The following is a 20,802-nucleotide window of genomic DNA, read 5'->3' as shown; positions in this document are numbered from 1 at the left end:
TACGTCTTTAATCATCTTGAGCACTTTCAACTTTATCGTCATCTTTTTCTTGATCGTCAGCATCTTTTTCTTCCTAATCTTCCGTATCATCCTCATCCCTCACAACAAGCAAGCAAGGTTCTCTCGAATGCCAGATCCTCCTCTCCTTAGCCCCCAACATAGCATCCATCAGATTCTTCGTATCAGCTCTGGTTCTTCCACCTTCTTTAATTGTGACTTCTTCTTTCGGTGCCTCAACTAATCTCACTTCTTCGACTGAAGCGCTGAGTTCGAACTCGCCTCTACAAAGCGGCGTCATGCCAATGTCAAGTTCGATTTGTTCGTTCCCAGGAACTTGTGGGAGAGTCTGTTGCAGCACACCGTTCCAAACAAATTTCTTGGACAGATCAAGAGTTTGAGTGAGTGAATGATTGCGGATAGATGGTTGAAGACGAAGAAGTGGATGGATGGGGCTAGATGATCGGTTGCTGATGCGAACAGTAATCGAAGAGAATGTATCGGTGTGAACTTCGTGTTTCGGACCTGACTTGTCATTGATCAAGATGTCAATTGAAATATCCTCAATTCTGATAGCGTCGATAACACGTTGGCTGAGACGAAGGCCGCGTAATTCTATATTTCCTTTGCGACGGACGCCAGAGCGTGTCTCCCAGGTCCCTTTCAGAATTTTGAGAATTTCTTCACGATACCAGAATGCTTCCCGGGTAGCTCGTTCTGAATCTGCGGATATTCGGCCTGCGCTTACGACGAACTGTCGTTGTCGCGAGGGATCAAGAGCCGGGATAGAGGCAGTTGGGTTTTCTAAGTAAATCCGAGGAATCGGAAACATGATGCGGGACGTATTACCAGGAACCACTTCCTCTTCAATCTTGCCTCCTTTCTCAATGTCTATCGAGACATGGATACTGCTTGGCCAAGCATTTCGAAGATCAAGAATTAGTAAACAATGATCTTGCGGTGTAAAATCCTCAGCCGCCAGAGTACCATCGATCTTGGACCATAAAGACAGGGGTAAATTTCCGGTAAATGGTATAACATCCATTCGTGCCAGCTCTATACTTGCATTTACAGTTATTGTAAGTGGCAAACTCACTTGACGAGTATGAAACCCATTTTCAACTTCTGACTGAGGAATACCAAGATGAGCATAGTCCACGTGGACAGTAGCACTTGTTAGACCAGATTTCCCCAGTATTTCTAATTCAAAAGTGGCCTTCCCACCAGGTTCGATGTATGGCTTCTGATCAGGATTTGGAATATATCGAAGTGCTTGTTTACGTGCCAAAATCAATTCGTACTCATATAGCTCTGCTGGTGATGCTTCACGATTACTCATTGCAGTTTGTAATGGCGCTTGAGTAGAATCTTTGAAGGAAAATAATAGTAGATCAACGGGTGTCTCCTTTGAAAGATTTTCTAAAGTAATAGAGAACCTTTGGCGTTCCCCTTCTAATACCATCAAAGCAGATTGTGATAGATTAGTGGACTTTATTGCTACTATAGGTTGTTTGTCAATGACATTCAGTCCCACAGTAGTTGGCAGAGGAGGTATGACGCCCCAAGGTACTACACTGGATGATGTAGAGCCAAAACTTGTAGGGCGAGACTTCTGCCCGAATATCTTTGCCACGCCAATAGACTTAATTTTGACATCGCCTTGTGGTGACCATGAATCCGAAAATATAGGGAATCGCCGTTCTCGGCATCCTCTTACTTTTATAATGCATCCAGTAATTTTGAGGGACCCTGGGTCTTTAGGTGTCCCTAATATGGTAAGAATTTGGGTTCTGTAAGGTCCGATAACGGTTTTTTGTACGGCAGATTCGAAGCCCGCCCCATCAGCATCAAGTTTGATACTTTCTATTTCCACATCAAACTCATATGGGTTTTGCAAAGTAACCTTGAAAACAGCTCCCTCACCAGCAACCATGATATGATCAACAATGGATGCATTTAGTGGGCGTAAGAAAGGATTGTATATGAAAGGATTTATCTCTCTCGCTGTAGCGATATTCTCTCCATCAGGGAGTTCTCCGCGTGTATGAGGAATTGGGGTTCTCGATTGAGGTAGAGGCTCAAGCTCAACGCCTCGAACCAGAAATTCATCCCAGTACTCTGCGGAAAGTTCATGAACCCCCAAATTCCTAGCAGCTCCCAGCGTGCGAGTAATGTTAGTCATCAGCCGAATCTGTTCCTCGCGACTCATATTGGGAGATGCATCTTCACTCCGTGGACCTGGCGCTACACCACTACCAGCAGTTCTTAATAAATCTGCAGTGAACTTTAAAACGCCCTGAAAATCCGGCAATGCTTCGGAAAGATTGATGCAAGATCTCAGAACCTCCATTTTCAAGGCTTGGCTTCCGAAAGAGCGGATCGAAGAATCGTCAAGTATTCTAAGAATAGTTGCTTCATCTGAATCATCGAATGCATCTTCGGCAGTGGCTCTAGAGGCTACAACTCCATAAGTTTGGCCTAGTAGCGAGAGAAACGAGTCTACACCGTTCTCCATGTCACCTTCACCGAGTTCAAGGGCTCCAGCCCCGTTGTTATTTCCGTTCGCACTTAGCGCTGCTAATCCTGCAGCTGGATGAACTCCCATTTCAGCTGCTCCTCTGAGACGAGCTTGGACGAGGGCTGGAATTAACACCAAAACTAATTCACGGATTACCATCGCCTTTTTCCTATTATACCCCATTGATCCTAGAACTGAGGCTATGCCGCTCAATATTATTATTCGATCCACAACAACAATATTTTCAGAGGATGAATACACAGGAAATGCTCTTAGTATGGTTTTCAGAACTTCCCCACGGGTGGGCTGTATGTTCAAACGAGGCGTTGCGAGATTGGGGGCTTTTTGAAAAGGGGTTCCGAGAACAACTAGTTGTAAAACTTCGTCATTTAATTGACCACCACCTGTGTGTATAGCTGAAGAAAGTTTCGCATAGCGAATGACAGTCTCGGAAAATGGATGTTGTGGCATAGCCTCCCCAACATTGTTCGCAGCACGAGTATAGAGATTTAAGATTCTATCCAACAGCTCTGGAAGCAAAGTAGCCAGATTCTGTAGGGAGACTAAACGATTGCTAGCAGGACTTCTTGGCTCCAGAGCTGATGTTAAAGACGGAGCTTTTTCTGCAGATACATAACAGATTTGTGGAATTTGAAAGTCCAAGCCAGTCCAGGCGAGCATGAGCATACTCACAAGGATATTGTCAAGTGCCTTTGCATGCCATAAATGATCAAGATTTGCTTTCGCAATAGCGGCACTTTCGACAAGCTCGCGTAATGCATCACTCCACCGCCCTGCGCACATGTACATCGAACCAATGACAATGCCAACACGACTTTTCCCTTTGTTTCTTGACCTTTCACTAGTACTCCCTGATCCGAATCCTATAATTGACACTCTGTCCCTGCTACTGTCTCTGGCCCCTTTGCTGCTCGGAGTGCCGAGTCGAGAAGGTAAATTTTTCGTTATAAGCCCAGTATCCCCAATTATATTATCAAAGGTTGGTGGCGAGTCAGAGCGGACACCGGTTGCAGGACTGCCAGAGCGACCTAGTGGTGAAGATGTGTCAGAGTCCGAGGGTGCCGATCGAATTACTGGCATCGACATTCGATAGTTTGCACGATCGACGGCGCTAGCGGGAGATGAAGATCTGGAGTCTTGTTGAGGGAGTGTAAACTGAGAGTTCCGTCTTGAGGATCCATCGGGTGAGCCTCCGCCCCACGATCCCCCATTGAACGGCCTATTTCCTGATTGGGCTGGAGACTCGATTGTAGGCAAGGCTTGGAGTGACCTTGCGAGTGTCGTCATCTCCGCAAGCAATAAGGCAGATATGTCGCACATAACAGTCTTCATTGTCGTTAAACCGCAGTCAGCAGCTGGTGGTATAGCGACTAGGCCTTCTGGCAAAGCCGTAGCAGACTTCTCATGTATATGGTCGAACAATAATACTTGGTGGACCAGCGCCTTGGGGTATCGATCTCTCAAGTCTTCCAAATCTTGGTACAAGTTCCGCACGTTTTGATCTAACCGCGATACCCCAGTTCCATTGAGACTATTTCTCGAAACCCCTTTATAAGAGGTATGCTCAAGCTCGGCACCATCCGCGAGTGCTATAATAACGAGCGGCTCTCTGTATAATTCAAAGGGAGATAACGCGAGGTGGGTAGAGGGCGGATAATGTGTCGTGAGATCATAAACAATCATCCCCAAAGGAAAGGCTAATGGGGAGAACATATCTGCCAATTGTCAGCGCTGCCAAATGCGCATTAAGGAGAGTTTAATTCTCACTTCTATTGGGACGTCCATCTGGACTGATATCCCCCAAACGCACAACATTCTGAGGTTGCAACCTTTCTACAAAACTCAGAAATCTTGCGCGTTTGATTTGCCCAATTGGTAACAGTACAACTCGTACTCTCGCAGGAGCAACGGGCGACAGCTGATCGAGCATTGTGAGAACATTTGGATGCGATGCGCCTAGCTAGGTAGAGCTCGAATTCGTGATATGATGATGTTACTACCGGCTTGAGCTGAGATTCATGACTGTTAGAAATAATAAATAAATATCCGAGAATTTGTAGGACCAAAGAATAGTAAAATATGACGAATAATAAATTCGTATTAAAGCTATCTCTTTACATTGAGACGACGAGGATACCAGATCCCCTGTTATACGGTGCCTATTTTGCATGATTGGTAAATGATTCAAGGTCCCACAGCAGCGGCACATCCCGAGGCTAGATTCTTAACTTCACTCCAACTCACTCAACCTCATTACTTTGGATATCAACACAGTGATTGTATATATGTACGTCAATATTTCGAAGTCCTGTCAATGTTCAAGATTAGACGAGCTTCTTACTCCCCAAGGCCTAATATCTGCTCTTCATATGACTCTATCACAGGAAACATTCTAAACAGGCAGTGCAATGATATGATGAGTTTGAACGATTCACTTCGAATTTTACTGCTATATGTGCACGCTACTGGACATGTTCCTCCTTTGTGAGTAGCTACTCGTGAAGTACTCGATACGCTGAATATCGTATAAGCCATTTTCTTCGGAGACGAGAACTTTTGCTTAAGATTATGCATGATATGAATTGTCCACCGCTCCTCCCTTCTCCATGATTATCTGATATCAACACAGATTACAAGCAATCTAGCCGCCAAGAAGATCCCTTTTGCCAACGAAACCAATTTGATGTTTGTCACCCATACAAACATATCTTACTACCACTTCTTCCGCTTCTTTGGAGATACTCTAGTAGTAACCTTCAAAGAACATATCAGCTGTCAAATCGCGGTGATTTAACCCGGGGGACTTACTTTGGGATAGACGCAGTATGCATGAATTGCGCTGCAGGTAGAGCAACTAGGCAAACTTCTGTCACACCCATGGTGCCTCTCATAACAATTAATACAAGATCGAGGTGATATTGCAGTTGCTCGCTGCTTTGGAGAAGGTGCTACATGATAGTCACTTCCTCTCGAGGAGTATGATTCATCGTTATCGAGATCTTTCATAGGCACCTCAAATGCATACTGTGTCGAAAGATTTCTGACTCTGCCTCTCGACTTGGCACATTGATAGGAATCGTTCTGCCAGTGACTTAGAAAAGCTGTCTGGTCGTTGACTGTCCCCTCTTTCAGCCGATCCGCAAGCCAATTGATACCATCAACGACTGGCGGAAGCTCTAGTTGTTTTGGGCGACGTCGTATCTTATCCGTAATGCGATTAGGGCGCGATATGTATTTGTTACTTGGTTCCACGTATTTTCGGATGATTCCTTCTTGTTGCGCGCGAACTCCATCCTCTTGAGCCATGCCTTTCGTCATTTGTTTATTTCCAGGAACCCCATCTGCATACTGATTGGCAATCCAGCGCTCTTCCTCTCGAAGTAAGGCTTGTGAAGTCCATTTCGTTCTGAAATTGATACGGTCGCTAGGTTGCGCTCTTCTATGAAATTCGTAGATGCCATTTATGGCTCCGCTGTTGCTGAAGGTGACAAATGGAGCCTCTCTTATGTATCTGACCGCGCGATCTTCCTGACCATTGATATCGATGAAGTTTGTGGAAGGAACTATTCGCGCCTCATTTATACCATTCAAATTCCTGGTATCAATAGGTATTGATTTCGTTCTGCCCATGGTTATAATGTAATGGTAGCAAGTGCAAAGGAGGAGTTTTCGAGGGTTATGAGGTCAGAGGGATCTGAGTGGCTATTTCTCTGGTTGTTGTTTAAACAACCTCCAAGCTTAAAAAATTGATAACCGAAGCAATCACGTCTTGGATCAATGAACTGTCGTTAGTGTCATATGATTCGGCCAGTTACGAATTCACCATTTTCGTCTTTGAAGATACTGTTTGTGCGTTCCATGGTTATTTGCTGTACTGCAAAGCAGTCTCCACAGTGTAACTTTATACATTTTAGATTTTGAATACGATCAGGCAGATTAATGTAGTTCATAAAGCTACACAATGATGAGAATCGCTTCAGATACAAAGCTTCATAGAGCAAGACATTGGAAATGTCAAGTACTTAGATATCTCTCTACCTGTCGTTCACTGGCTATTGTATACTTTAGAAGGTTGCATTACATCTTCATTTTCCCCATTAATCTTTGCTAGGTCGTTTGCGTTGACACATATGTCTATTCTACCAAAGACTTCTATATCTAACAAGGCTACCACTTCCTAGGTACAAATCACTTTTCTTCACTCCCTGGAACTCAGTTGGCTCAACAGCAGTCAGCTCATCCATTGCTGTGGTCTACAGAATAAAGACCAAGTGGCTTGCAGCTTTAGATTTCATTGATTGGGGTTGGAAATCATACGGATCATCTCACAAGAAGAACTTCAGCAAAAGACAAAAAAAAAGGCTATGACTCCTGTGGTCCACCAACAATCTGTAATCCTCTTGTCTTTCATTACATTAGTTCCACAAGATTGGAAACAACTTTGATTGATATCACATCTACCGTCTGAAATAAATTCGATAAATGCGACCACATCCATATTCCAATTAGAAAAATCAGATCACCAAGGTCTATCTAATCATTGCTAGCGCAAAAAGAATCATCAATTGCCAACTTTACAGTGTGTGGAACTATGTCATTCGACATGCGATAAAACGTATCGATTTAGTGATATCGGTACCAAACGCGATGTATGGCTATTTCTCCTTGTCAAGTGGCATGTGATATCTAGAGACACGATAGATTGGTCAGAGATGGGCCCTGGACTCTGATATGTTCAGATTGAATGGCAAGTATCGTCCGTGAAGGATAATGCGCTGGCAAAGCTCATCTTGGGTTTCAGCTATGCAGATCAGATGATAAATCAATGAGATGAAGGATTCGTTGGTGCTGGATCCTTTTGAAGCTGTCTTTTTTCTCAAATTCCGCTTGTGGGGAAGCAATTTTCGATTAGATACCTATGCAGCAGAATGGCTTCACTGTTATATTGTTGGCAGGATTTATCGAAATAGTCGATAAGTAGTAATATTTGAGTATTGCCAAGTCCATTATAATCTCTTATTAAAATTATATTCTATGATTCAAGAAAATTTGGAGGATTTGAAAGTCGATAGTATAATTCTAAATTTCCGATACGAATTTACATGCGAATGACTTGAAAAATTGCCTCAGATACCGTGTATCTACTTACTATGAGGTAGAGCTTTTAAGATATTACATACATATACGTGAATTGTATTCTTTTTCAACTTGAACTGTCGTATGAGTTTCCATGTAATAATGAAAGTACAGATGGAAGAATTTTCGAAACACGTGGGCAACAGTAGAAAGCAGACTATGCGGCGATACGACCTTTTTAGCGACATCTAGGTAGATTCTTGGTATCTATTGGTGATATCTTGTAACTTGTAATTGCTCTGAAGATTGCTGTAACTCTGGAAGAGCGATACTAGCCTGTGTGCCAAGAAAAGTAAGTGTTTTTGGGTATATTCCTTATGAAATCGAGGTCTTAGGAATCTTTACCATTCAATCGATATTGATCCATTTCATGATTACACTGACGGATGAAGCAGGTGGTATTTGCTGTAACAATTGCCAATTCAATCTATTAGCCCCAGCTTAGAGACATATATATATATATATCAGGATGTATTGACTCCACTATTTGGGATTGATTCTAACAGCTCAATGCACACTTCTCATTCAGTAAACTAATCTCAGACTTCGATTGAGAGGAAAGCTGCAATTGCGGGGAGAATTGCTCAAGGATTGCTTTACGAGACGAAGATTCTTACCCCCGCCTCCACTCAGATTGCGTGCATACGAAGTATATTAATTTCTGCGTCGCGCAGTCAGGAAATATACTATAGTACCAATAGGAAGAACGATACTTGCATCCGTACCACAGCACCGGTACCGAAAATTCCTAAAAGGGAAGGTGGAGTTCGGAAATCCATGGTGCAGTTTCAGTGGCCTGACAAATTTCGCTTGGAATTTCACTTCTTTGATGGGTGTAAACACAGATTTGCGTACAAGAAACATCCCCATCTATTCTTTTGGAGCAAAGTCACGGAATGCATCTATCACTGAAGTGTCAACTCGATACTCATCCAGAGACTATTCGCACAACTGACCATGGCGACATGTTCACAAGATACTCACAGCCGATTACCAAACACTTTCTGAACATCTTCCAAGCTAAATATTTTACCTGAAAATGTGTTGTTATAGCCTATCATCCATGCATGTTGCCGAAAGATTCCCGCTAATCCATATGTGTAATCATGGTAGGGTTACTATGGTTACCCACACCTAGCAAGCATACTTCAAGCCTCGAATTTATCCGGATGCAGAAGCATGCATGTGATATCATGGAGTATTGGGGAGTTTCTAACCACAGCAATCTAATCTCACAGTGTCATTTTCTGATGTTAGGCTAGAACCAGCCCATGTGCTAACCGCTCCAATCATATTAGACCTGAACAAGCTCACAGTAAGCACTGCTACTACGTACCGACTAGTCAAGGCATGCTGTAGGTTAAATGTTGGATGTCAACTGCTCAATGCACTCTCCATGTTTCCAAAACGATTAAATGTATTTGCGCTTAACAATGCAATGATCAGAGTTACTTTCGGTACGGAGATGGAGTCCCAAGTCAAACAAATTTTCTCGATAAGACCTACGATGCCTTGAGGTACGCGGACAGATTCTTTGTCTTTCTGCCACATTGACATGAAAGTCCAGAAATTTGCACAATTGACCTTTCTATTTGAACTTCATAACCAAAATCAAAATGCTAGTTGAACCGAGATCAGCCACCGATGCACCAGCACCAGATGGAGGTTTTGTTGCTTGGGTGCAGTGCGCAAGCTCATTTTCTCTATTCTTCCTATCTTGGGGCCTCCTGAGCTCATTTGGTAACTTTCGAGCACTGCAATATTTGAAAAACCTTTACTGAAGCCTTTAGGTTCTTTTCAAGCATACTACGAGACTGACTATCCCTCATGGACTCCGTCTCAGATCTCTTGGATTGGATCCATTCAAGCATTTTTTCTCTTCGGATTCTCTATAGTTGCTGGTCCAGTTTTTGACCATGGATATTTGAGGTCTCTTGTTTGGATAGGATGCTTTTTATGCATGTTAGCAATGATGTTAACCAGTATAAGTTCCGAATATTAGCATTTTATACTGGCACAAGGAGTCATGTTCGGCATAGGCAGTGGTTGTTTATTTATTCCTAGCATTGCTGTGCTTCCAGCTTATTTCGACAAGAAACAAGCATTGGCGTTGGGAGTTGCAGCTTCTGGTAGTGCCATAGGTACGTTAAAGAGATATTGCGGTCCTTAATCCAACGTTGACACATGCGATCCGCAGGAGGCGTTGTCTTTCCGATAATTTTCAACCAGTTGCAACCAAAAATTGGTTTTGGGCGGTCACTCCGCGTCATTGGTTTTATCATTCTCTTGGCCGCTACAGTTCCTATACTCGGAATGCGTGTACGAACTCCCCCGTCTGCAGTCAGGAAGATATTCGATACGAGCGCCTGGAAAGAACCTCCTTTCTTGGTTACTAGTATCTTCTTTTTCCTAGTATTTATGGGTGCTTATATCCCGCCTTTCTATGTTCAATCATATGCTCTCGACACCAATATAGTGGGAGGCGACCTTGTTCCTTATCTTCTCCCTCTACTCAACGTCGGGTATTTCTTTGGGCGAATCGTATGTTTTCCCTCATCCAGATTCTTATCAATTCTTGGTTCCTAATAAAACTATAGATCCCGACCCGCTTCGCCGACATCTATGGCCCATTTAATATCGACATAATTTGCGTTCTCCTAAGTGGAATTTTAGCTTTCACCTGGATAGCTGTTCACAGCACTGCTAGTATGATTCTATTCACTGTATCGTACGGCTTCTTTTCCGGCGGATTGACGTCAATATCTCCAAATCTCGGTGTTGCATTATCTCCAGATACAGGCGTTTTGGGTGTCCGCTTAGGAATGCTCTTGATGCCGATATCCGTAGGAATATTGGTCGGAAATCCAATTGCAGGCGCTCTGGAATTTTATGGGTGGATATCTCTGCAGATACTTACAGCTGCATTGTTGATGGCCTCGCTCTTAGTGGTTATCATTGCTAGAATCTTAATGTATGGTAAGAGCTTGACGATCAGATGCTAAATGATATAATATATCGTGTTATCATCATTTAATAGCCAGATAAACTGCTGCCTTACTAGACACACAATCATGAAGCAATGGTAACATCTGCTTTAAAGCTTTGTGACCAAACATCTAAAAATGGAAAGAGTTACATATTGAGGGAGCAATGACTAGCATTTATACGCCAAGTCACAGGTAAAATGGCACATACTACCCGGTGAAATATTTCTCGGGAAACGTTTCCGAAGCAAAATGCGCCCGAAGAGGATGAGTTTGCTACTTTCGTGTAAGATTATCGTGTACGATGCACAATTCAACCACGAAATTCTTGAGATATTTGAATACCTAATGCGGATAGGGAAAGCACAGTGTAACTGAGTGACTTGGATTGGAGCAAAAGTCATGCCATTCATACATTGCATGATGGTTCAAATTACCAACATCTTCAATTCAAGTAATATATCAATTCCGTGATAACATCACACTCGAACACTTGAACCGGCCTAACCAAGAACCACCTGCATGAAATGATCTCCCGGCCCAGAGTCTCGGGTCAGGCTGAAGATTTCATGCAGGTTGACTTGTGATAGATTAACTAGGTATGACAATTGGCATTTGACTCATGCATGATCATGGCATGAAGAAGGCAAAGCGTGTTTATAGTGACATTCTGGATTGTGGAGAAGTGTTACATTGATTGTAGTATGACCTGCCAATTATATACTTATCCAAATACCCAGCACCTATTTTACGGCTAGAATGTTGAACACTAAGCCGAATAAATGTATGGCTGCAGACGAGCACGGGCATTGTCTTCAAGTTTGCGTGCCGGACGACGCTCATATTCTCAGGATATTGCCCAGGTGATTCTATCCCTCGAGAGCTTTGGAAGTTATCCCAACTTTGAGATGCTGTCGATAAATGCGAGTATATCGACAAGGGTCAGAGTGAATATTTCTAGGGTACTTCTGTACCAGACTTGAACGATCAGAGAGTTGTGTGATGTAGATTTCTCGTAGAACCGCTGTTTTCTCCCCAACTTCTAATGGATGAAGTAACAGTGCAAGTAGGAAGATGGGTCCATGAGTTCAAAATGTCGTTGAATCCAGAGATCAAAAGCCATTGTCACCCTAAGAAATCCATCGAAGGTAAGCTAAACAGCCAATCTATCACCCGTCTATTCTTAGCCTTGCTAATGTAGTATTGTTTCATATATAAAATACGATCTCAAATGATTGATACACGTTCTAGAAACATGATTTTTAGCCCCTGCATTTGCAGATGCACTACGCCACTACGCCACCAACAACTTCACAACTATGATAGCTTGAGTATCGAGTTGAAGATCTATAAGCTCACAGAATACAGCTGGTTGGAGAAGTTCATGATATATATGCGTATGTAGACACAAGCGTCGACTCTGCGAACATACTCGCATATATGAGGTATTGATGCTGAAACCGAATCATGATGTCAAGGCGTTCTTGAATCTTTTAATGATAAAGTTTATGGCTGCCACGATTCTTACAGAACGAGAAAGTCTTTTTGACGTCGAGTTCGCAAGGTGTTGTCAGCTGCATGTTGAATGGATAGAAGGATACAAGAACATCTTGCGCCCAGCTTTTCACCCTTACACCTAGGTGGGTATAGCTCAAGGGTCTGCGTCTGTGTTGATTGCGCTGTATGCAGTTGGTTTTGTTGACGACGAATATTCATTTGAATGATGGAAAATTTGTTGGTGATGGACTATATCCGATGCGATGATTCTCTTCAATGTATCTTTGTGCTTTAAGCGGCGCTAACACCCTGTCACTATCACAACTACTGCCACTAGAGTAGCTATGATATAGTTTCAAGAATACGACCCCAATGTCAGATGTTGGTGACTCGTTGGAGGTAGAGCTCATCAGGCTTCTGAAGCTTTGCTTAGTTGGGATTGGATTGTGAGATTTCACAATAAGATTACCGGACTTAAGTGCGCCAAATGGTCTACATTACCATTAAATTGCTGAAGTTTAGTATAGTCCTCTGATATATAAGTCTCCCGCTGCCTCCAGAAGATCCAAACCATCCACACAACATTCTCACACTCAATCGTATTTCGGACACTAGATTCACCTCCACAAACTCTGTAGCAATCGAAAAGCTTTGGAAACTTACCTCATTATGGACTGTATCTCGGTTCGTCCTAGCTCTGCTTGGTTTGGAAAATTCGACACTAACGTACTTGTGCAATGACAGGGTCAACAATTGAGTAGCTCGGTAACTCATGACATTACGCTTGCCTCTTCCGCACCTTCAGATCAACACTTGTCTCCCGATGCTCTTCTCTGGTGGAATGCCACAAGTGCAACGCTATGGAATTTGCTCGTGTCGGGAAATTACGACTTGCGCCAGCAGACTTCAGCCATGATGTTCTACCACACATACGTCGTTCCCAACCTCGGTCCATTTCCAATGGAGGCAAACCAGCCCCCTCGATGGAAAAGCTACATGACAGATGATTTTAGTCCCATTGAATTTAGCTGGAACTGGAGAAATGCACAGGGAGATGTTGATAGAAGAGTGCGCTTTAGTATTGAAGCTATTAACAAGCAATCTGGCACAATTACGGACCCATGGAATCAGAAAGCTACTATTGATCTTGTTAACCGCCTTGAAGTGGATGTACCGGAGATTGACGTACAATGGTTCTACCGTCTTCTTAAGGATTTTACTCCCTCAAAAGACGTTCTTTCTGAAGATTTTATATCACGTTTCGATCTGCAACAACCCCTTTCAAGTTTATTCGTGGCATTTGAAATGAGAGATAAGATGCCCGTTGTCAAGCTGTACATGATGCCGTTTGCAAGAGCAATGGAAACATCTCAAACTGAATCTGCTGTTATTCTTGAGTCTCTAGCCAACTTCGCTCAGGAATTGGAATGGTCATCCCTCCAAGGCTTGGTTCGAGCTTTAGATCTGAAGAGCAAGTCACTCGGACTTGACCCATTCATGATTGCTTTCGATTGCGTTTCGCCCCAAAAGTCACGCATGAAGATATATGCTAGGTGTCCAGATATAAGACTGGCAAGCGTCATGGAGATTATGAGCATCTTTGAGGATAAGTCTAAAATTGAAAAAGGGTTGAAAGAGCTTCGAATGTTGTGGAACATGGTTTTCAGTTGTGGTGATCAGGGACAAGCTGGGCATCTTCCCTACAAATCGCATATTACTTCAGGAATCCTCTATTATTTTGAAGTTCGTCCTGGTAGTTCCAAAGTAACCACAGAGGTTTATCTCCCGGTGAAACATTACGCAAAGGATGATCTTTCTGTTGCTAAAGGGCTGCAAACATTTTTCAACAAACGCGGAGGTTCGCAAGACCAGAGTGCAAAGGATTTCATGGGTGTGCTGGATCGAATGTGCACTTACCGTCGTCTTGAAGCTGCCACTGGGCTGCAGACGTACATTTCAGGCAAAATTGAGAATGACTCTTTGGAAATTACCTCTTACTTGAGTCCCGAAATATACAATGAAGGGCGTTGGTCGCACGGAAAGCCTACCATATAGGAAGGATTCGGAGGGAGACTTTTGTGCCAGCATTTTGTTCTTTAGTATTTTATTCATCTGTAATTCGCAAGAACGGTGATAGAAAACGGATTGGGAATACTAAATACTCATCACTTTCATTTTGCTTTCCCAAGCTCTACTTCAACCACACAATCCAATACAATCCACTCTACTCCAGCCCCGTAATATCCTCTCCAGAGTCCATACTCAAACATCCAGCAATCACCCAATCCACCTATCTCCAAACCCCAACTTACACACATCCCCACTAAAGACTAGGTAACAAACAGAATTCCTTATATCCCTCCCAAGAATCCTCGTATCGTATCTTCCCAAATCTACTACATATATCATTCCTCACTGTGCTCGCGTATTTCAAACCCCCACCCCCAAACCCCCATCCTCTCATCTGCAAATTCATCCATTCATCCATTAATCCGTTCTCACATGGCAAGTTAGAAAGTTAGAAAGAAAGAAGTCTCATTGTACAGTACATACACATATACATACATATACATACACAAGATTTATGTACAAGCAAATGCAAGCAACATAGTCAAACCCACATTCTCCCAGTCTTCCATTCTCCCCCTCTCCTCTCCTATCTTCCCACTTTCATACCCTCAAAACGACACGTACAAAATATACAACGTACACAATATCAAATCCTCAAAATCCTCAAAATTCTCACAATCCTCAAAAATGTTAATCTTGATTCCAGAATCTAGATTAGATACCTAAATAGTAAACTTTGCCTTCGGTTTTACCACCTACCTACCTACCACATATCTAGGTATGTAAGATGATAAATATCTATACTATACTGTACTATACAATACTAAATGCATACATGCGCACAATACAACACCACAAGTACGTATCTATGTTATATGACACCCTTCTAAATCTCATCATATCAAATCATATCAAATCAAATCATATTCCTTTTAATGTCCCTCTCATTTCGTCCACTTTCAGCACTCTTCTATTTCACAAGATTCTCACCCCCCTACCCATGTATCTCCCACAACCCCTCACAACTCATCCTTAACCTTCGCCCCCTTCTCCGCCTCAAAAGCCCCTCCACTCAAATCCGGCATCCCCATAATCTTAACCACCAAACTCGTCCACCCGGTGAAATGTTGAGTTCTCTGTCCCACTCCCGTTTCAGGATTATATTGTTCCCACGCAAATCCGGTTTCTTGCCAACTATCATAGACCGTCTTGATAAGATTCAACCTGAGTCGGGTGTAGAGATCTTTAGATTTTTCTTGGTGGGGGCCAGGAATTTGTGCGTATTTCTATGAAAGGATTAGCATTTTCGGCTAAGGAATCATCAGGAAGGGGAAACTTACAAGTAATTGAGAAACGGCCAAGAAATTCATATTCATCCAAATAGGACCTCTCCAGTAATTTTCATCTGTTCCATAGAACGAATCTTTCTTGCTCAAAGATCTAATACCATGTTCACTCCACAATTCCTCTTCATCACCCAACAAATTAAGAATGTGGCCCAATTTATCACTATCCTTATCAACGAGACCTGTGAGGAAAGGAAAGAGAGAAACATATCCCTTATGACAAACCAATTGATGTTCTTCGTAATCATCAATCGTAGCATCGCAATAGCATTTTTCCTTTTCGCTCCAGTGTAAATCATCAATGTTGTGATGGATAGCTATTTCGATGGTAGCTAACTCAGCAACATCATCTGCCATGCCGAGGAGACTAGCAATGTTCTTGAGAGATTTAGTCATCATACCCATCCAGGACATCAAATCAACATGTAACTCTCCTGGATGAGGTGGTTGAGGACGAGGATAATCATCGAGACCACTAGTAAGAATATGCTGTGGTGTTCGACCTCTCCATCTATAACCTTCCTTCGAACTAAATGCATCACGGTCATAAGATTTCAAATCTCCGGCTTGAGTTTTGCGGAACCAGTAGTAGTGCTTCTTGAGCTTAGGATAGAGCTCGTTAAGATATTGAAGACCAGCTTCTGGATTCTTCAAATACGCCGAGTAGATTGAAGGTTCTTGGCTGAGCTGCTCCTTTGCTTCTGGCGAAGTACCATTTAGTGCACCAAGCTTGCTAATAAAAGCATCGATGATGAAGAATAGTGTGGGTGGATTGGCATAATGAGGATACTGTGTTTGAAATTCAACGGGAACCTTGCTGCGAGCTTCAGCACCAAGAATTTGTTCTCTACCAATCCATCCATCTTCATCCATAAGATTGAACCAGCTTCTGACAACCTCAAGAGTAAGATCGATATCCCAGTCGGCAATCGGAAGAAGGTGGAATCCTTCATCCCAGAGGAAACCTCTAGGGAAGAATGGTCGAGATGGAACGGTAGTGAAAAGCTCAGATGGACCTTCCAGCTTTTCTTGTCTTCGTCCCCTCGCTGCTGCTGCTTCTTCCCAGAAGCCCTCGTTGCTCTCTTCATACTCCTCAGCATATGAACGATCAACCACCGAATCTCCATGGAAGTATCCAAGACCACCAATCAAGTTTGAGAACATTTTACTCGAAAATCTTTGAAGACTCTCAATATCAAAAGGTGGCTGCAGATCGAATGTAGAAATAAATCTGTTGTAGAAGGAAACACTATTTTCGCCAATCAATCTCGAGATTTCTTGACTAGAAAGTTCCTTCTCCGCCGATGCACTGTTGAAAATGATATCGAATTCAAAATCTCCCTCAAAGACTTTCTGAACCAAATGGAAGTTTCCTTCATCTGGTGCGTGTGAGACGGTATAGATTTGATATGGAGGAGGAGCATTATCTTCTCCGTAAGTTCCAAGATATTCATCGATTTGCTCCTTCAACTTGCCGAACAAATGAGGCTTGGCAGCCCAGAGTAACTTCTCATCAAGTGTAAGAGAGTGAACAAAAGTTCTATCCAACGGCTTCTCCTTATAAGACGGATGATCCGAAGCAGGATGGTAGCCCCGACCAGGAGTAACCGTAATCTTATATTCGCCCAAGCCATCCGAATCACCATTGAAATTGACTTCTCCCTCGAACCCCAAATCATCCTGCTCATTCGCAACCGTCAAACTTCCCAATCCCTCCAGAGAAGCGTAGAAGATCATCGTTGTCTTCAAATCTGCAGGCGACCCATCCCTAACCTTACCCCTCACTCTCGTCGCCCAGTTTCCGCCATGTTTTCCCCCGGGGGACTTGACGAAGAAAGTGCTGATATCAATACCATTGCTCTCATCGTACATAGTTTGTTTCCCGCCATTGCGAGCATCGAATTCCTCCCATCCATACCCTCTCATACCATCACCTTGCTCGCAAGTATGTCTAAAGTCTACAAATGATACAATTAGCCATGATTCCCCTATCTTCCTCCTCATCATTACAACAACAACAACAACAACAACTCCAAAACTCCCACCCTCCAAACCTCCCACAAAACACAAAACTTACTATGTTGCACATCCACGAAATTATCCACCTTCGCCCACATCAAGCCTCCGGTAAAACTTTTGGGAATCCTCGGACGAACCCCAAAATACAGATTCGGTTTGTAAGCACCCCATAGTAAACTACTATTCTGTTCTCGCGCGATTTCCGTCGTCACAATGCCCACATCTTGTTTCTCAGCCGCGTGGACAGAGGTGCCCAACAGCGAAAGGACTGCTACCAGAGCGGTTACGGGCCGCAATGTGACAGGCGTCATATTTTTCCCCAATTGAAGAAAACAAAAAGTCAAGATCCAGAACTGGCAATCTGGATACTTAACTTATGATGAAGAAAAGGAAAAAAGGCTTTTATGAGAGAAATCATAGGACGTGATGTCCAAAGAACACCGTTGCGGATTTGTGGATAGATTGCGTTGCGATCAGCCTGTGGCGCGAGGCTGCAGGGAAGGCTCCATGATTCCATATGGTTATTGGTCCAAATATTCAAAGCACGGATAGAGACACGGGCCGAAACTTACGGATAAATGAATTATGTTTCCGGTGATCGGGAAAGTGTTCCTGAGTATTTATCCTCTCAACTATCTAGGTATGGGGAAACGCTCAAAAGAGTGCCAATGAACAAGGTTGATAACTCCCCGGATATCATGTGGTCATGTATTAATACCAATTTGCCAATCTTCACTCCACAAATCTACAAATTCATACAGCCTGCCCCTCTCTCAATATGTAACCCCTCATCTGGCCTGTTTGCCATGACTTATTCTTACACTCCTTTGCTCCTCATTTAATCCCTACTCGGACTCAGAGGTCTATTAAATCCTCCAACCCGATTCATGTATTGACGATACTGTGTCTTCTTTTCCTTCCTCACAGCACTAACATTATTTCCTGCTACCTGTTTATTTTGTGTCGTTGCGAAGCCCCCAAAACCCATCATGGCCTGCATGGCTGCCATTCCATCATCCTCAACCACAATATCATCGTCCTCTTCTTCCTCTTCCTCCTCAATTTTTTTCTTGTGCCGTGACGTCTTCTTGTTTCCACCATCAACATCCATCCGATCGTGATCTTGAGCTGTAGCTGTATTTGCATGACTGGCCCCAATACTGAAGCTGACTGGTTGTGGAGCGTCGTCCACATATTCGCTATTTCGTGTCTTCTCGCTACCTCTATCTTCTTTATAATCTCGCTCGTCGTCGCGCCGCGGACTCCTAGATCTTGCTCGTTCATTTGATTTCTCTCCTGATGATCGCTCATTGTCTTGAGGCGTGTTAGACAGTGTTCTGATGGCAAGTACAAATGCTCCATCCTGCTCTAGATCAGATGGAAACATACCTTTTCTCCCATTTCTCTCCTCATCAATTCCTCGAGATTGTCGAGTATCATCTTGTTCAACGTTAGATCTACCTCTCAACGCAAACGCCGTCTGCGAAAGCGCATTTGGCATAATCTCACCTCTAGTCCTATCCGGCACATCTCTTCGATGGCCCTCTCTCTTATCCGACCTCTCCTCATTTCTTTCCCGATAATCCCTATTCCGGTCACCACCTCGCCCATCCCGATATTCATCTCTCCTCTCCCCGCGGTCTCGTTCCCTCTCTCGATCTCTGTACGAACTGCGTCTATGATCTCTCGAATCGCGCGGCGATCTGCTTCTATCCCTGCGACTGCGATCATGATTGCGATTTCTCTCATCGCGTCGATCTCCTCGATCATTTGTCTCATCTCGGTCTCGAGCAGACCCACGACTTTCGCTTTCCTCCCACATTTTGGTACTATCAGGACGTTGTCTTCTTCTTGGTAAATCCGACATCGTGAATAAATTGTCAAGTTTTAATTCTTTCTCAAAATGTTCAATCCAATCCAATTCGACGCAAAGAAATTATCGTTGTTTATGAAGCAAAATAAAAAATGTAGAAGCTATAGTTAACAAACACACTTATTAGCTCTTCGCGACAAAACCGTATCGCGCCGTATCACCTCGGATCAAATTTTAATTGGTTCCAAATCACATGATACCGTACCTCCAACTTTACGTTGCACATCTATTAGACCCTTCAACTTTCGCACTTTACGCCCGATTTTTAATTTAGTAGTGATCCGAAAACAGAAATGAATCTCTCAACCTATCCGAACATCCAAATAAAAATCTCAGAACCCTCAGTCATTAAACGATATACTCCCAAGCATCAATCCTCCACAAGCTTTCCCATCTCTCTCATCTACACACGAAAAGTATCCCGCGAAAAAGATGCGCCGAGATACCTAATAGAAATCAAATAAATGGATGCATGTCTAGGGGTCCAGCTAAAGAAAAGCGTGGTTATTGTTATCAAGTATCCCCGAGACCCTCAAGATCCATTCATAGCATATGAGACTGAAGACAAAGAGAAAATCTACTACCACTCCACTACCTCACGAGGTCAGCATGTACGGTATATGATATAGATCCTCATCCCCTCCCATCTCATCCCCTCCCATCTCATCACTCAACACTACAATACTACAACACCAACCCCCCTCCCGAAAAAACCCCTTCCTTTCTTCCTCCCCTTCGCTTCACATCCCCGCCCATACCCATACCCATACCCATCCATACCACACCCTCACCTCTCTGCACATCTCCAAGCTCGAAATGTCTCCTAGTATCACCATCCCTTCCACCGAGATCAATCTCAATCTCAAGCCCTCTGACCTTACTCACCATCCAATCCTCGTTTGACTGTGCAGATACAGCTCAATACCTAAGCAGAGTTTCGAACCCACGCAAAATGATAGCCCGCAGGTTGTAATCATGTAGTCAGCCATATTCATCATTTCATTAGTATTTCCAAACTTAGCACCTCTACTCATATTCGTATACATAGATGCCCAGTACCATCAAGATCTGAGGTGCCTTTACACTACACTCCACAACTACAAATTTCCCACAATACGCATTGATGAGACGATCAATAATCGATAAACAAATATATTATTCTAATTCTGATGGATTTTCCATTTACCCTACACCCAGAAATAATACCATACCATGCCAACGCTATGCTATTCAAAAACACCCATTCATCATATCCATCCACCCATCCCCTCATGAATCTCCTTCTTCCAACTATCTCTACACAACATTGAAGATTTCAATCCCATCCATCCCCTTCCTCCA

General features: G+C 43.2%; 6 protein-coding genes across 6 annotated transcripts; 2 read left to right on the top strand and 4 right to left on the bottom strand.

Moving 5' to 3' along the window:
• Positions 1-73: 73 nt before the first annotated feature.
• Positions 74-4,466, bottom strand: EAE97_011363 (uncharacterized protein; the record flags this gene model as incomplete). The annotated part of the gene is made up of 2 exons (XM_038881878.1): positions 74-4,251; positions 4,304-4,466. The coding sequence occupies 2 exons, from the start codon at positions 4,464-4,466 to the stop codon at positions 74-76; spliced, it is 4,341 nt and encodes a 1,446-aa protein (XP_038727287.1).
• Positions 4,467-5,248: 782 nt separating this feature from the next.
• Positions 5,249-6,166, bottom strand: EAE97_011362 (uncharacterized protein; the record flags this gene model as incomplete). Its single annotated transcript, XM_038881877.1, has 2 exons — positions 5,249-5,290; positions 5,345-6,166. The coding sequence occupies 2 exons, from the start codon at positions 6,164-6,166 to the stop codon at positions 5,249-5,251; spliced, it is 864 nt and encodes a 287-aa protein (XP_038727286.1).
• Positions 6,167-9,288: 3,122 nt separating this feature from the next.
• Positions 9,289-10,674, top strand: EAE97_011361 (uncharacterized protein; the record flags this gene model as incomplete). The annotated part of the gene is made up of 5 exons (XM_038881876.1): positions 9,289-9,412; positions 9,463-9,601; positions 9,737-9,813; positions 9,870-10,213; positions 10,270-10,674. The coding sequence occupies 5 exons, from the start codon at positions 9,289-9,291 to the stop codon at positions 10,672-10,674; spliced, it is 1,089 nt and encodes a 362-aa protein (XP_038727285.1).
• Positions 10,675-12,822: 2,148 nt separating this feature from the next.
• On the top strand, positions 12,823-14,208 carry EAE97_011360 (uncharacterized protein; the record flags this gene model as incomplete). Its single annotated transcript, XM_038881875.1, has 2 exons — positions 12,823-12,837; positions 12,898-14,208. 2 exons carry the CDS (start codon positions 12,823-12,825, stop codon positions 14,206-14,208), a joined length of 1,326 nt encoding a protein of 441 aa, XP_038727284.1.
• A 1,034-nt stretch (positions 14,209-15,242) lies between these two features.
• Positions 15,243-17,899, bottom strand: EAE97_011359 (uncharacterized protein; the record flags this gene model as incomplete). Its single annotated transcript, XM_038881874.1, has 3 exons — positions 15,243-15,509; positions 15,564-17,527; positions 17,647-17,899. The coding sequence occupies 3 exons, from the start codon at positions 17,897-17,899 to the stop codon at positions 15,243-15,245; spliced, it is 2,484 nt and encodes an 827-aa protein (XP_038727283.1).
• A 527-nt stretch (positions 17,900-18,426) lies between these two features.
• On the bottom strand, positions 18,427-19,455 carry EAE97_011358 (uncharacterized protein; the record flags this gene model as incomplete). Its single annotated transcript, XM_038881873.1, has 3 exons — positions 18,427-18,902; positions 18,978-19,028; positions 19,098-19,455. The coding sequence occupies 3 exons, from the start codon at positions 19,453-19,455 to the stop codon at positions 18,427-18,429; spliced, it is 885 nt and encodes a 294-aa protein (XP_038727282.1).
• Between the last annotated feature and the right edge of the window lie 1,347 nt (positions 19,456-20,802).

Source organism: Botrytis byssoidea (assembly GCF_014898295.1).
Source record: "Botrytis byssoidea strain MUCL 94 chromosome Unknown BBYS_036, whole genome shotgun sequence".
Classification (NCBI taxonomy): domain Eukaryota; kingdom Fungi; phylum Ascomycota; class Leotiomycetes; order Helotiales; family Sclerotiniaceae; genus Botrytis; species Botrytis byssoidea.
Note: the sequence above shows the minus strand (reverse complement) of the source record. Positions and strands in the feature narration are given on the sequence as shown.